We start from the raw sequence: 15,418 nt of genomic DNA on the forward strand, positions 1-15,418 counted from the left end.
TCTATATATATTCTGCAATGTCTACTATGGCACCTGTCTTTGAGATAACAGCAGTTTCTCACACTCATGAAAAGGTCCAGCTAGCCTTTTATTAAGTCTTTTTAGACTCTGCTCTCCAGCCAAAACCCAAATGCAGGTAACAACTTTCTGCCCACCTGAAGTTCCTCCAGTGTGTGATGGTTTACCACATTACTCTGCACTTCTAGTCATGCCACCTGCCTGTGTCCTCATGATAGATGTCTATCTCTGTATGCGTGTGCGTTAAGACAAGCCAGTGAGCAGCCAGTGCCTGCCCTCTCCTGTACACTGGCTGCAACAGTGATGGCAGCACCTGCATGAGTGCCTCTGCCTCTGACAGGATCCTGCAGACAAGGCTTCCTTGATGCTCCCATCCATGAGTTTGCTCCAGCGTTCTAGCTTGATTCCTACCACCTCTCTGTTTAGTGGGGATCACAGGCTTGGGTAGTTAACAGCAGCTGAATGTGAATGTCAAAGCTGGTGCAATGAAGAGGCTGGTGATAAGCCACAGAACCACCCCAGTGTCTTCTGGTAGCTGCAACTAGCATGGCGCGGCCACTGAGATCAGCATCGAGTCTGGACCTCTTGAGCTGCTGGTTGCAAACAACCTGCTGTTTTGATTTTACAAGTCAGAGACCTAAATCTATGCAGACTTAGAGCTGCAAGCAGGAGGAAATGCAGCCTATGAAACCATGACTGAACTAGCCCTTGGATCATGGCTGTTTTCAGCTGCCCACATGCTGTACACACAGTGCTAACAGATAAGAGGTTTAAAGAAAGTCTTACAGCAAAAGGCTCCAGGAAATGAATCTATTCAGTTTACCAAAAGAAAGGGGAAGGATGTAGTAGGGAACTGGTCAGAGAAGGATCTCCAGTCACACAAAGCTACTGCAAGAAGCTTTCTGTTGCAAGAAGCAAAACCGGAGTGCACGCAGAACTAGAAGCACAGCATGCGTATTTCACAGCAAGAGAGATTCACCAGTGAGACAAGTGACTCAAGCACCAGAGTGAACTGTGCATTTTGGTAAATCCTGAGTGATGTTTCACAGAAGGTATTTTCCTAGATTAAGGACCCCTGTATTGAACTTTAAGAGGGAAATGCTTCAGGGAAATCCAAAGAGCTGTGATATGCTGCGATCAGTCTAAGCAATCATAGCCAGGTCTTCTGGCCATAAAAAATATGATTCAGTTAACATATAAATTTACAGCCGTGTCTGATTATGCAACATTTATTCCTGTTTACAGTACAAATGAAACTAAGCACTCTGTACTACTATCTCAGTGTGTGCAATTACTTCCTAGCTACCCTGTAGATACTACTGTAGCAGAAAAGGCCAGTTCCTGATTAAAACTTTCTAGTTAGAAACGTCTTCTGGGGTCTACTCTGTCTTCTGGTCTACGTGCAACAGACCAAATAATTCTGAGTGGCCAAGCCCGAATGTGTTGTCTGCTTTCTAGAAGGCTAAAATTAGCATGCTGCAGGTAAACAACTTTCTCACTATCTTTCTATAAAAGAAGGACCTCAAACAAGAGCTGATGTGCACTGGATTTCATGGCTTTTGTTCCATTTCCCCACCTGTAAAAGAGGGATTGACTGCAAAAAAAAAGGGGGTAGCTTGCTTCATATGGGATGACTAACAAGTATGTGCACTTTGTTTCAATGAGCAGTGGGAATCATGATATTATTGCAACGGATGTCTGGGGGTTGGGAAAAAGAATGTCCCAAAAGGACTTTATAGGGGTAAACTCACCCTGCATATAGAGGAAAGTATGTGGGGGGTGGGGGGCACTGATGAGAGCTGGGCTAGCTGCAAAGGGCCAAATCCTTACTGTCACCAGTGAACCCAGAGTCAGAGAATTCAGCAGGGAAATGCCTGCCATGTCCTCTTGTTGAAGATCTCCGCAATTCTTGACTGTGCAGACAATTAATATATGAAAGCTGAGGCAAGATGGTACTTGCTGTACACAGAGGAAGAACAAGAGTTAGAGCTGGCATGTTGAATATACAGCATCAGCTTGTTGCATTTTTTGCCTTTGGGACTTGGTTTGTTGGGGGTTTTTTTGTGGCTCACATGTTCTGGTCTGATCTCCTGGTCCTATTCCAGCGTTGCTACACAATTGCATGCCTCAGCTCCTACAGTCATCACTTCTCATGGGTTGCAGTAAAAGGAAGATACACAAATCTTAAATGTACTTCCTCAGTAACAGGAAGTGGTCTTACCTTCCACATTTTTCTGAAACTCTTTAGCTGAGGGGAGAAAAAAGGAATTAGTTTGCTGTGAAGGGTCTAAAATTGGTTTTCATGTCTGCGTTTCATGTGGAACAGAAAGGACACATATTTTAGTCATGCTGTTTTTCCAAGTAACACATGAATGATAGAAACAACTATATTTCTCAAAGTTCAGGAGCTACGTTTCTCTACACAGCACATTGTGCTTATTCTTACAAGGTTTTTAAGACATACATCATTAAGAAACAAAAAGTATATGTTCTTGTTCAGTTTTGTTTTATTAGCACAAGAAGCTTTCTTATCTACTGAGAAGACACACTGCAGGCTGGCTGAAGCCAGTACAAGGAACAAACTCTGGGAAAAAGAAACCAAAATTTTTATTAACAAAACTATGAGTCTTAAATTGCCGAAACCTCATTTTTCTTCCAGTATCTCAGTGACTCTCTGAACTTTATACCAAAGCCCAAGTAGTTGAACCTAATCACCTCTGAACAAGAGGCAGGAGTTATTTCTAAGGTGGAACATGCCAATTATGCTTAATTGGCCAAATCTAAAGATTCCTCTTAGGACCTGTCAATCAACACTTCTCTAAAACTTTTATTATTATACAAAACAGCCTCTTCATCCTCACAAAACAAACTACCCACAAAACTCAGCAGTCTCAGGAATGAAACAGAAATTAAATGTAAGCGCTGCTAGTTCTGTACTTGTTGCCATTGTGCTAAGCAAAACATTTGTCCATATATATGAATAACATCAAACTCTGCTGACAGAGGCTAAAACAAACCTGTCTAGTTTCATGTAGAATACATATAAGACAATCTAGGTACGAAATTTTTGCCTCCTGTGAGTCAGGCTACCTCATTTCACATGAGCATAGTAAAAGACTGACAAAACCCCCATCAGCTATATTTAAAAAATGTCCTGCTTCCACCATGTTCAAGGCCAGGTTGGATGGGGTTTTGAGCAACCTGGTCTAGGGGAAGGTGCTCCTGCCCATGGCAGAGGGGTGAAGATCCCTTCCAACCCAAACGACTCACTGATTCTATGATTCACCCTGATCAGGATGTTCACAGTTGTAGTGAAAATATTTAACATCTGTTTTAATCAGATTTAAAACAATGCATAAACTTTAAAGATTATATTTTTACATGTCATATATTAAAAATAGGAAGGAGTTTAAAGATGTGACTGGCTTATTGACCATTAAACTGTTTTCACTGAATGAGGTAAGGGAATCTGGGATTACGTTGTTTTCACCAGGAGAGGGAAAGCTAACAGAAACACGGACACTGATTCTAAGATTAATTTTAAAATCTTGGAAAAATAAACCTGTAACAAATTTGATCTAAAGGACTGTCAACTAGACTTTTTTTTCCAAGATCAGCCATGACCAAATTTGTTTTGAATGTCCAAATAGACTATGTGTCAGCTCTGATGGAAAGGGTGGGATTCTTATTTTAGCCATTTCTGAAAGTTCACTGTAAAGACATATGTAACAGGAAAGCATCAATAGCTTTACATGCCTCCAAACTCTCCTGGGTTATCTGCTCAAACAGCAACACTGTTGGGAATACGATCTGGGGAAAGGTAGTAGTAAGGAAGTTTTTTGTTCTTGTTGCGCTCAGTGATGGTGTTGACAATCTCGTCCAGATTCTTGCGGAACTTTGCCATAGCCTCTTTCACCGGCTTCTCCACGAAGTGTTCATCTGGGTATGTGCCCAGAAACAGCTAATTGAAAAACACCAAGAAATCATGCTTTGAGAAGGCAAAAGCTATTCTGTTTTAATGTTATGTCGTCTAGCAAAACAATACCCAAGGCCTCATAAATGTCACTGTTAAAATAGTACTGTCAATATTTAAACTAGTATACAGTGGTTCTGCCAATGGAAGATGCTGTGCCATCCTCCCTCCACTCTTGGCTGCTTCTTTCCATCCCCGCATCTTTCTGTAGAGCTGGTTCAGGTGTCTATGTGGCACCTCCTTCACCTGCAGAGAACTGATTCACTAAAAAATAAGCACTTTTCTTCAGGCTAGTGGTTTGCCAGATCAGCTTCCCAAGCCAGATCTCTTCATAGCCACTTAAACTTGTGGTGCTAAAAAAGGGACAGCATGAGAGGGGAATGAACAGCCAGGGATGAAAAGAAGACAGTTGCTTCTTTCAGTGACAGTGGAAGTCTATTGACTTAAAACTGTCCTTCAAAGTTCAACTTGATGGTCACTTTAATTAGCATGGACTCTAAAGGTGTCCTGAGTACTGGCCACATTGGTATTAGAATTGGTATGCATACTGGCATATTATCAGCTTTAGGTAACTATCTCCCATGACACTACCCATACTACTAGTTTCTCAGCTTCTCAGAAAAAGATAAACTTTATTTGAAATACCCTCTGTCCATCATCTTCCTAAGGCTTTCAAAACACATCCTCCAGACCCAGTCCTTGGATGAGACAACCAAGTACCTACAACCTCTTTTTACATGAGGGAAATGGCTACAGACCACGCTTGCAAAGCCTCCTGTAGGGTCCAGTTTTTTGTCCTCCACACCAACCAGGGACAAGCCACAGATGTAGTGCACATGGCCCTGGGGCAGATTTTCCAAAGGGACAGGACATGGGGACATAGTGGTGCTGTAGCTGCTAGAGCAAGCAGTGGAAAAACCCTTGTGCCTCTGTAACACTCTTCTTCCCACACTAGCACCCTTATTCAGCAACACCACACTTGAGTTTAGAAACTTTCATTTTGGCTGAAACACAGCTTCAGAGTAAAAATATGCCTTCCCACTCAGAGCTGGTTTGCATCTGGAAGATCTACACCATTGTCACATCTCCACAGAAAGGCAAACATAGTCAAGTCAAGCACAGCACAGCACTACAATCTTGTAAGTCTATGTGGTCTTGCCATGGCCCTCGTGGCCTCACAAACATCTCCACCAGCTTGAAAAGGGAGGTCGACTTACTTCATTGTCCTGGAATTGGCTCAAGGCCCAGACAGCTCCAAGATGCCAACAAGAACGTCCTCGGTCTGGCAGACTCTCCACAATTTGCTCAATGGTGACTGTCCCCTTTTGTGTTGGAGGAGGGCAGCGCATTGTTGGTGGGGCATTTGGAATCCAGGAACACCAGTCATACTGCACAAGAAAGCAAGAAAGCACAGTGAAAAGCTGCAGTGGCTTGTATTTAGGAACAGTGCAAAAAAAATCAGGAGTCTTGACACCAGTGTTTACTTCTGTAATATGAGCCTCTTTGAGAAAGGAGATACTAACTAAAGGACAGAGAGGCACTCTAGATAGCTGGAGAAGACAAAGTCCCTACTGCCTCTCAGGATCTTGTGAGAGGGAGAGAGTTGGGATTGTCAGAATAGGAGTAGTCATTCTGCTAACCACAGACATCTGCTAACCACAGGCTAACCACACAGCCCAGATGCATCAGCCAGGCTGAGGACTTAGCTATTTTATTAAACAAAACTATCTTTGATAATCTGAAGTAACCTTTGATAAAAGCCCTATTATTGATACATTTTTATGCTCTTCTGCAAAATTTGCTCTAAGGACACATCCACCATACTGTGGTCAAGCAGTAAGAGAGGCAAGGATGCTGATGTATCATGGAATCTAGCATTTTGATGTGGACATGGTGAGCATATGATTTGAAACTCAGAACACTTCTGGCCTGCTTCAATGTCGTGAGATGGTGGTGTTTCATTTTGTCTCAGATATGACCCTGAATTTGCTCCCATCTGAAATGTTGCACTTAATATATTTTTTTTCCCAAGCACTTTTTCTGTTACCTTACAAACACAATTTTATTACGTTCTCTGCTGAACCTGAATATTCTGGGTAATATTAAGAAGTGGTTTCTTAATGGTACTTGAACAGCCAAGATTTCCTAAGGGGGAGATTGGGAGATGTCTAGTCACTTGTAATGACAAGTTAGAAGTGCAAGAGGTCCCTGGTCATGGATGTGGCATGGAAAGAGTGTGGTTTCATTTGACTCCTGGCTCTAAACCTGCTTCAGGGCTCCTGAGCTGCAGGAGTGGACAGGAAGGTCAGCATGGGGAGGGATGTGGGCTGTGTTTGGGAGTAATCATGACAGGGAAGATCTTCTTGCTTATCTGTGAAATCACCCATGCCTGAAGCCAGAACCTGTGCTAAAAAAAAAAAGCTCATAGAATATACTAAGTTGGAAGAGACCTATAAGGATCAAGTCCAACTCCCTGATTCTTGCAGGACTACCTGAAACTAAACCATATGACTAAGAGCATCACCCAAATGCTTCTTGAAGTCTAACAGGCTTGGCACTGTGACAGTCACTTGGGGAGCCTGTTTGAGTGACTGACCATGCACTCAGTGAAGAAGCACTGTGCAATACACACTTACAAAGAGATTTGCTTCTGGCTGTGAAGTCTGCTTTCCAAAATGCCTTGATGTTAGAAGAAACAGCTTTGAAAGGCAGGCTGTTACTCTAGTTTCAGGATAGATATATGTCAGTAAAGGCAGACAGAGATAATGCGGGGTATCAATACATATCACATCAAACATCATAGAGGAAGCTCAAAGAGTTGCCAGTTGGCTTGCAAACTCAAACAATGAGCAGCAATGCCCTTTGCATGCACTGGGAATATTAAGCACGTCAATGCTTTTGAAAACCTGACCATAGATGACCTCTAGATCCTCACAGATGTACTGGTTCAAATTTCTGTGTACGTCAGTGGCAGTTAAGTATCTGAGTATCCCTGAAGATCTGGACTCCCATCCCACTCACGTCAATGAAATTTTACCTTGTAGAGGCTTGTCTGTGCTGCTGCAGAAAGTAGAAGTGGAGGTCCTGCAGCCATGCAAGGCAGCTTTCAACTAGTTAACTCAGGACTCTTGGCAAATGCTCGATTAGGCCAGCTAGATCGCTGTGCTGCTGGGACTGAGATGTTGGAAACAGCCAGCTGCACCAACTCAAAGACAGATGGCGTATGCTGCTATGTGAACCACAGTCACAGCTCTGTGCTGCACATGTTCCCTAAACCACATCTGAAAATGGGATGTATGACTGCTGCTTCAGTGCAGGCATGCTGCCAAATTAGTGCAGCTTGCAAGAGCAACCCATTGTAGTCACCCATGCATGCACTCACAGCAAACCCAAAGTAAAGCCACTTAGCACAACTCACTGCATTTCACTGGAGAACATGCCACAGACTGCCAGCACATATCATAGCCAGGCAGTTCAGGTGATGTATGGAAAGCATGGGTAAATGTGTGCCTGAATCATTCAGCATTTCTGAAAGGGGTCATAGCAATGCATTTAAAGGCTTAAAAATATTGTTCCCCATAATAAAATCATTAAAACTAAAATATACAAGTTAGAAGACCTAAATCTGAGCTTTGGTATGTATTTAGAATTGAAAATGCCTTTCTCACCTTCCAAAATACTTCTGTTGCCATGGGCTTCATGGGGATTTGCAGATGGCTCTGCATTGCTTTCACCAGAGGGAGTAATGTAATTTATCTACATCCACTAAAAAACATTTCTCACACCTTGCCATGGTAGATGCACCTCCCAGTCCAGAGAGAACAGCAATCTTCACAGAAATTCCTACCTGACCAAAATTCACAGCTGCATGCTGGGCCGATGTGGTGAATATTACCACTGTGAGATACTCTGCTAGCTTCTCTCGTGTCCTGATCATCTTAGGAAACCCTAAATGAGGGAGAAGAAAAGCTTAAGTAATACAGCTGTGAAGTGACCCAGTTATCCAGTAGTAATCAGCTACTCAAAAGGCATGAATTAGAAGACTCTGCAGCAGTCGCTGAAGAGCCACGTATTCTCTTTCTGAATCTTGCTAAGTCGTCTAACAGGAGCTGCTCAGCCTCGCTATGTCTTGGCTGTGCAGCTGTAAATCAGAGTGATTGTGCCTTACCTCATACAGACTTGTGAGGCATCACCACTGTTTGCAAAGTAAGTGACATTCTTTAAGAGGAAGGCAAAGTATAGCGACACCTTTAAAAAAATACTGTATCCAGGTGCTCTCACCCTACCTACCCTGCAGCAAGGAAGAGAGTCAGTCCACAGGGCAGGGGCCTCAGATGCTCCCTTTTCCTTCAGTTTACAGTGCAAACAGGGAATGTGCATGTCAAGAAGCAAATTACCATGTGCTTGTATATATAAAGGTCCAAGACCCGACAGCCAAGTGCACCATGAGACAGTACAGGGAGAGAAGATTTGCTGAAGCGGGAAGTGAGGAAATGAGAACTTCTGAAAGAGAAATAACAGAATGAGGAACAGAAATAGCTGCATCAAGCTGTCTTTGGAGGGGAATAGTGGAATAGTCAAACGGAGCTGTACAAAGAAAGAAGGGAATAGTCAGGGACAAGGGAAATATTTTGCTGCCAAAGTACAACCAAACCTGTATCTCTCCTATCCCTACTATGTCACAGTCCTGTGCTGTACTTACTGTCCCAGCGAAATGTGCCCACAGGTCCCAGGACACCTAGAGACCTGTCAGCACCCTGGGGTGAGCTGCTGTTGCTCAGACTGCCTCTGCCAACTGCTTCACATCTCCACCAGCAACCTGATGCGGATATGAGCTCAACCTCAGAGGGGAAGATGCACATGGTCGCTGTGGCCAGCCACCAAGCCCAGGGTGGAGAGGATGCACCATCTCCTCCTGTGTCCTGCTAGCCTAAGAACACTGTGTTCATCTTTAAAGGAGCTTGACATGTTCCCAGTCAGTGCAGCACTCCCAGGAGAGGAATGGAGACTGGAAGAGAACCCCCAGGTGCAACAGCCTCCCCAGGAGGCTGTTATACACCAGTATATACTGGTAATGAGTGGAAACATCACAGATTTGCCTGGAGATCTCACACAGAAACATGTGTGCATATAATGCCAGAGCTATGTGCCCTGGATCACTGGCTGACAGGTGTTTCCAGCTGTAGATCAGTCAGGACAGTATGAAGAATGTGCACGCACCTGTACAAATTCCTGAAAACCTGCTTAGATGAAAATTGTGTGGAAGCAAAAAACATGTCTAGGGAAAAGCAAGAGATTTAACTCAGGTGGAAGAATAGAGCTGTGTTGTGGGTGACAGGTCTCACAGCCAAGTAATGGTTTGCAAGAAATGAGAGGCAGGGAGAGGTGACAAAACAAATGAAAATATTTCTTGGAAATAATGATGAGTATCTTCTCTTGAAAACAGAACAGCTCAACGACGACACAGGTGCTGAACAAATATGAAGTGCAGTAAGATACTCTTGGGGAGGTTCTTACTTCTTCTTGTTCGGTGTAAGGTTTGGAGGAGAGGATTCAAGGATTCATAATGCTGCTCATTATGATTTCTACCTGTCTGCCTGGTGATTCCAATAGCACATTCAGACAGACCCTCCCCATATGCTTAAAGCGTGAGCAGCCATGTTCAAAGGACCAATCCCCAGTGTACAGAGAGATTGCCTGAGTTAAGTGCTTTACTCATAATGGGAATCTGTGGCAAAGGAAGGAGCTGTTTCCTGAGGGATGGCCTGATCTAGGGTCCTACCCATAAAACTAGGCATCTCTAGGCCAAGAAGGGAGAGGGTGTCCAACAGGTCAAGGCATGCGGTGCATTCAGCATTGCTGTCACCTATCACATCTTACCTGAGGCCTTCACACCCCGCATCCCATAGACGTAAATGTCTTTGACAAAGGCTTGGAGCTCCACGTCCTCACACACCACCTCATCACTCTCATAGTAGATGTGAATAACATCTTCTGTGAAACTGCAGACACAGGAACAAATGAACAAGACAAAATGAAAAGGAGAAAGCAAGTCTGCCACTCCCTGAAGACCCTTTACTGACCTTACAGAGGAGGCAGATGCTGCACAGGGAAAAAGAAAGGCAAGACCAAGTCTCAACACCCTCCTATCTACTTCCCACAAGCAGTGAGAATGTACAGAGGCAAATTTGATTAATTTCTGACTGCAGCGTCACTTCCTCCCACAACGAAAAAAGATGCTGGAGTACACTGCATCCCCTGCACATTTGTGTATGCTTTATAAGCTTATTTGAGGTTTCGGTCCTCCCCAGACCTCACATCTATACTGTTTTCTTCACTTACTAGAGACTCCATCTGGCATATCCACATGGCTTTCACGCTGGGAATCAGGGTCCCAAATCATGATATCAGCACCATCCCCTGTATGTGGGATAAAGCTGCTCCTGAATACCCTTCAAATAGTTGATCCCTTCCTATCATGCATCCTTTTCACAAAAAATAGTAGCACACTTCAAAATGGGGGTGGCCCAGGAAGCTTCTCTTGGGGAGAAGAGGTATAGAACTTTTTCCTACACCACTGCATACAGCTGACATCTCCCTGTTCAGTTCCTCTTCTCAAAAGCCCTCTTTCTATAAAATCCCTCTTTCTATAAAAGCTTCCTAGGCTAACTCACCTCAGAAAGAAATGCTCTTAAAATACTAAGATAACAGAAATAATTCTTAAAGCAGTAAAAATAGGTAATCCTGATTTCCTCAAGATTTGCATTTCATGACTGAATGACTGGTTAACTGAGCTATGCTTAGATGTTCTGTTAGCTCTGCAGATACCTATAATCTCTTGCTAAATATTTTGACAACAACCCATAGGGTGAAATATTCAACTGTGGAAGCTGACTGATGGGATTAAGAATTGTTATCCAATACAGATTTCTCCCCTAATAAATTTGCAGATTTATTGTAATTTAGAGACCTTTACAAATATGTCAATGTGGTTTTGGTTTCTATTAGCCAATCAAGTCAAATTTGCTACTGAGGCAGATAAACAACTGCATACACACCAATAGTTTAACTAATTTTGGCTTCAGTGAAGCCGAAGGAAAAGAAAAATCCTGCAAGATGCAGTGATAAAGCTTCCCTGTGTGAGCTCTACCTCCATCACCTGGCACCTGTGCCAAATGCATAGAGAAGGGAATCCTTCTTCTACACTACGACACTATTTTAGCCCTCCCTTCAGTGAAAATATCAATTAGAACGCAAAGCGTGGATGAGTTATTTTGGGTTGGAATATCCATCAGCCTATCTATCAGCAGCTTTCTTAAGTCTATGCCCTCTACCACATGTGAAGCAATGCCAGCGATAGAAGTTATTTCATCAAAAGAGTGGAGACTGCCACCCCCATAGGAGATTCATGGTGATGAGACACATGCATGACCCTGGGCTCGTGGGTCAGGATATCACACATTCAAAAAAGGTACTGCCCACACCATTTATAAGACAAATTATTCACTTACAAAGAACCTCTTGGCAAAGTTTGAGGTAGTGTAAGATCTTCCTCTAGCTAGGTTAACACCCACAATCAAACTAAATTGAGTTGACTAAGTAATATCTGGTGTTTGAAAAGGCATATCTCAATCAGCAAAGAAAACACAGGAAAGAGAAGAAGGACAAAAAAACCGGACGACGTCAAGAAAACAACCACAGAAAAGTTATAACTTCCTTTTCTCTCAAATGGGCACTAACAATTGCAGGAAATATTGCAAGATAACCCCGTGGCAAAACACTGAGAACATTTAAGAGACAGAGATGCACTCAACACCTTAAATATTATGCTTGCACTATAAACCCTCTACTTTGGGTACAACAAAAGATCTGATTTTTAATGAACATGCTTTTCAGAAGCCATGTGACCAGGAACAGCTGCATATTTAGCAAGTGACTTGTGCCATGCAAAATACGTTGTTTGTTAAATGGAATGCAATTGCAGAATAAAAACCCTATGAGTCATTCCATTCTAAGGCAGTGTTTCACATCTGTAAAGGAGCCACGTTTGTGTGGCTGAGTAGCCTTGCAGTACCTCTCCTGACTCAGAGTTGCTGTCCTTCCTGACTAAACTTGGACCTTGTAATTTTAAGACATTTTAAGAAAGGTTTTGCTTGAATCAGTTAATGCCTAAATTATTGACTTTCAAAACACAATTCTCATCCAAGCCAAGCCTACTTCTCCACTCCACGGGAACCCTGATGAGCTCCTATGGCTGGGTCAGAGAGCTGATTCTCTCTTGGTTTGTGCACAACTAAAAATAAAACCAAAAAAGGCTAATTAAAGTTTCTGTGAAGGGTTAGATTCTGTGAAATCCTACTGAAGAGTAGGTACTTATAAAGGGACCTCTGAAATACAGAATGCAAGAAAACAGGGCTGAAAAGAGCAGGAATTAACAGTTTTTCAAGTTTTGTGCCAGACAATTTATTTTTCCTCAGATGAGATATGCTTGATGGAAAAGATACCCCGTGACTAAACAGCCTGGGTGCTGTTTGCAAGGCTATGATAAAAAGTAATGCGAGCAGAGAGAAAATGAAGCTGTATCTCTGTAACAGTGACTTTATTGACCATTTCTAGAACCACCGTCTCTTACTTCCTTATGGCCTCCCAGACTTTAATGCCATCATCCCGGTAATAGTAGTAGGGGATATCCTCTTTGCTGTCCATGCCTTTAGCTTTAATCTCTTCAGGGAAACAGAGGGAGCTGTAAGTCAAATCCTTCATTGCTTTCTGCACCATTTGTACATGTCCTCCTCCACCTGTAGCATTTGCCTGCAGAAAGAATAGTGAGACAGGAACAGTAGATTATGCTCACTTTGTGCCAAGGCTGCCTTTCCAGATTCGCAGGATATGGAATTCAAAATATCAGTGAATCTGTTTTTCAAGGAGAAAACCACATCCCCACACAAACAAGTCCTGAACTGCAGAGGTCTGCTGCAACTGTGCATTTTAACTTCAGAAATTTCACACCTCTCTCAAGAATTAGTGTTAATATCCACATTTTCTCCATAGGTACAGCACCTGCTTATAATGGAATACAATAATACAGTACAACAGCAACATCAAAGTATCAAACCTAAAGCACTTTCTGCCAGCCCTGTGCTCCAGAACCAGCACGTGTGTGAAGGAAGGCAGACAGGAGTGGGTTAGAACAGGGCTTTTGCTAAACCACCCACTGCTGCTACAGAGTGTTTTAATAGAAAGTGTTTAGGGATGCAGGCTGTTGTTAGCTACCCTGGATTGATGAGGACTGACCACAGTTTCAGTATACATTACATTTGGAAAACATGGCATGTCCGCAACAAATGGCACTGCAAAACTGTTTACAGAATCAATGCACAAAAGCTCCCAAACGCTGCTTTTCCAGCATATGATGCTAGTGTTGTAACGGTGGTCAGCTTACACTTACTGTCCTTTGGCTGGGTGTTAATCAACATAGGAACCAACAGATTCTGGAACTCCAGGATCCCTGCTGGAAGGTCTCATCCCATATGGTGGGATGCTATCATGTTTCTGTTCAAAGGGGTGGGAATGCTTGCCAGGTCTGCACAATCAGCAGTGGATTACAGAAGACAAGGAAGGTGCCGGTATTTAACCTCTTTTCTCCTTGGGTGAAAAACTCCAGAGCACAGAAGCTGATTTTGGTTTGGTACCAAAGATGTAAGGCACCAGGGTTGTCCTGAAACACAGGCTCCCTCTTTGGAAGGACTTCTGACACCTCCCAAACTTCCCATGTGCTGCTAGCATGTTGTCACAGAGACTGCTGCATGCCAACCTGTTGTGGTTCCTAGATGCAGCTGCCATTTCTGGAGGAGGTGAGTGAGGAAGAACTGAGTACATGTTGAATACTAGTGCAGCAAGATTTAGATGTTCACATTTGACCTGAGCGCTACACTGCAGTCCATGGTATACAGCTACATTCCTCTCACTGACTCAGATGAAGCTGAGTTTTAATCCTAGCAGATCTGCTGTTTGTGGCAATCCAAGACAGGCTGGAATCTACACCTACTGTTTGTGGGCTTAGAAATCTGTCTTATCTACATTACTTTCTCTGATGCAAATTTACTTTTGCAATCACAAATTCTTTTTCTCACCAAACTATCCCAAGATGAGTAATAGAGTACTTAAACTGGGGATCTAACTATGTGCATACATGCACAGGGATGTATGTACATATTACGTTACCTTGCACTCCTATACTCATAGCTGATGTGGCTTTGGGGTGGGATACTGACTCACTACTAACATTGGCCAGTTCTTAATTGCCTATTTAGAGGTCAAAGATAACATTTTAGCACAACAAGGCATCAGTTCTGTGCGTCAGTTTCTCAGGTGATATTAGTTACGTTTGCCGTTTAGTAGAAAGGTCAAGAAACAAGGCAATGTGTGATGGTTAAAGGATAAAATGCATACAGAACCATGAAGAACAATGAAGTATTGCAAAAGGGATTACTTACCTTGTCAAAAAGACCACACTCACAGATCAGCTGTTCTCGGGCTTTGGTATTGATGGCTATTGTGAACCTCATGTGTGGCACCAAGAGCTGTGAAATGGGACAAACAATGAAAGAAGGTAAATTCTCTGACTGAATTCAACACCAATACAGTATAAAGTTTGAAGTCCTAGAAGACCTGGTGGCTTAGCTGTACGCTGCCTTGCAGGGCATCCAGACAAACTCTCCCAGCTGAGCTATGACCAGGACTTCTTTCTGGTTTGTCAAACTAATGTGATAACCTCCCTGACCCACATACATCCCCTTCATGTGAAAGCCAACCTTGAAGAGGGGATGTACAGCAGGCAGCTGCCGGAACATAGCTATGCTGAACACCTCTGAGACTAAGTGTGTCCGTAAGAGATGGGTCACTGTCTGGTGGATGTGGAAATCAGATGAGCGAACCCAAATTTTAGCTAGCAGCCAGTCATATGTTGCATCTGAAGGAAGGAATATGGGATTGTCTGGCCCCGGCTTTTGACCAAGCTGAAAGACATAAAAGGGATAAGAAACCCTGAGTCATTCCTGTTTAAGATGAGACAACAAGTAATGTGTATTTTAAAGACCCTGACAGGAAGCCCACCTGGATTGCAATGGGTACAATTTTTTTCTCCAGATTCTTATACAGCAGACAGATGGGTGCAGCCAAGTATTGTATTGTGCATGGGTCTGTTTTATTGGCATCCACACCATCCAGCAACTCGTAGTCCACAATGAAAATGTTTCCTTGCTGGGGAGGCAAAAAAAAAAAAAGAAAAAGAGGATGATGTGTTTTCACAGAGTGCAAGCAGCAAGGCCTGGAACAAAGGTTGGGAAGTCTCGGCTAGAGTGTGGCTTGTGCCTTGTCATTACAAGCAGTCACTGGCCTTCTCTTGCTCATGGTGGCTCAAGTGTG

General features: G+C 43.1%; 1 protein-coding gene across 1 annotated transcript in view; it reads right to left on the minus strand.

Annotated features, from left to right (window-relative positions):
- Window positions 1–3,799: 3,799 nt before the first annotated feature.
- Window positions 3,800–15,418, minus strand: part of ALOX5 (arachidonate 5-lipoxygenase) — a gene marked incomplete at both ends in the record, with an annotated part of 30,841 nt that continues 19,222 nt past the window's right edge. The window contains 8 exons of the mRNA XM_084264853.1: window positions 3,800–3,979; window positions 5,209–5,379; window positions 7,839–7,939; window positions 9,872–9,993; window positions 12,624–12,802; window positions 14,488–14,574; window positions 14,806–15,009; window positions 15,107–15,253. Of these exons, the coding sequence (XP_084120979.1) occupies window positions 3,800–3,979; window positions 5,209–5,379; window positions 7,839–7,939; window positions 9,872–9,993; window positions 12,624–12,802; window positions 14,488–14,574; window positions 14,806–15,009; window positions 15,107–15,253 (1,191 nt within the window). The remainder of the gene's footprint in view (window positions 3,980–5,208; window positions 5,380–7,838; window positions 7,940–9,871; window positions 9,994–12,623; window positions 12,803–14,487; window positions 14,575–14,805; window positions 15,010–15,106; window positions 15,254–15,418) is intronic.

This window comes from Gallinula chloropus, assembly GCF_964237585.1.
Source record: "Gallinula chloropus genome assembly, chromosome: 5".
Classification (NCBI taxonomy): domain Eukaryota; kingdom Metazoa; phylum Chordata; class Aves; order Gruiformes; family Rallidae; genus Gallinula; species Gallinula chloropus.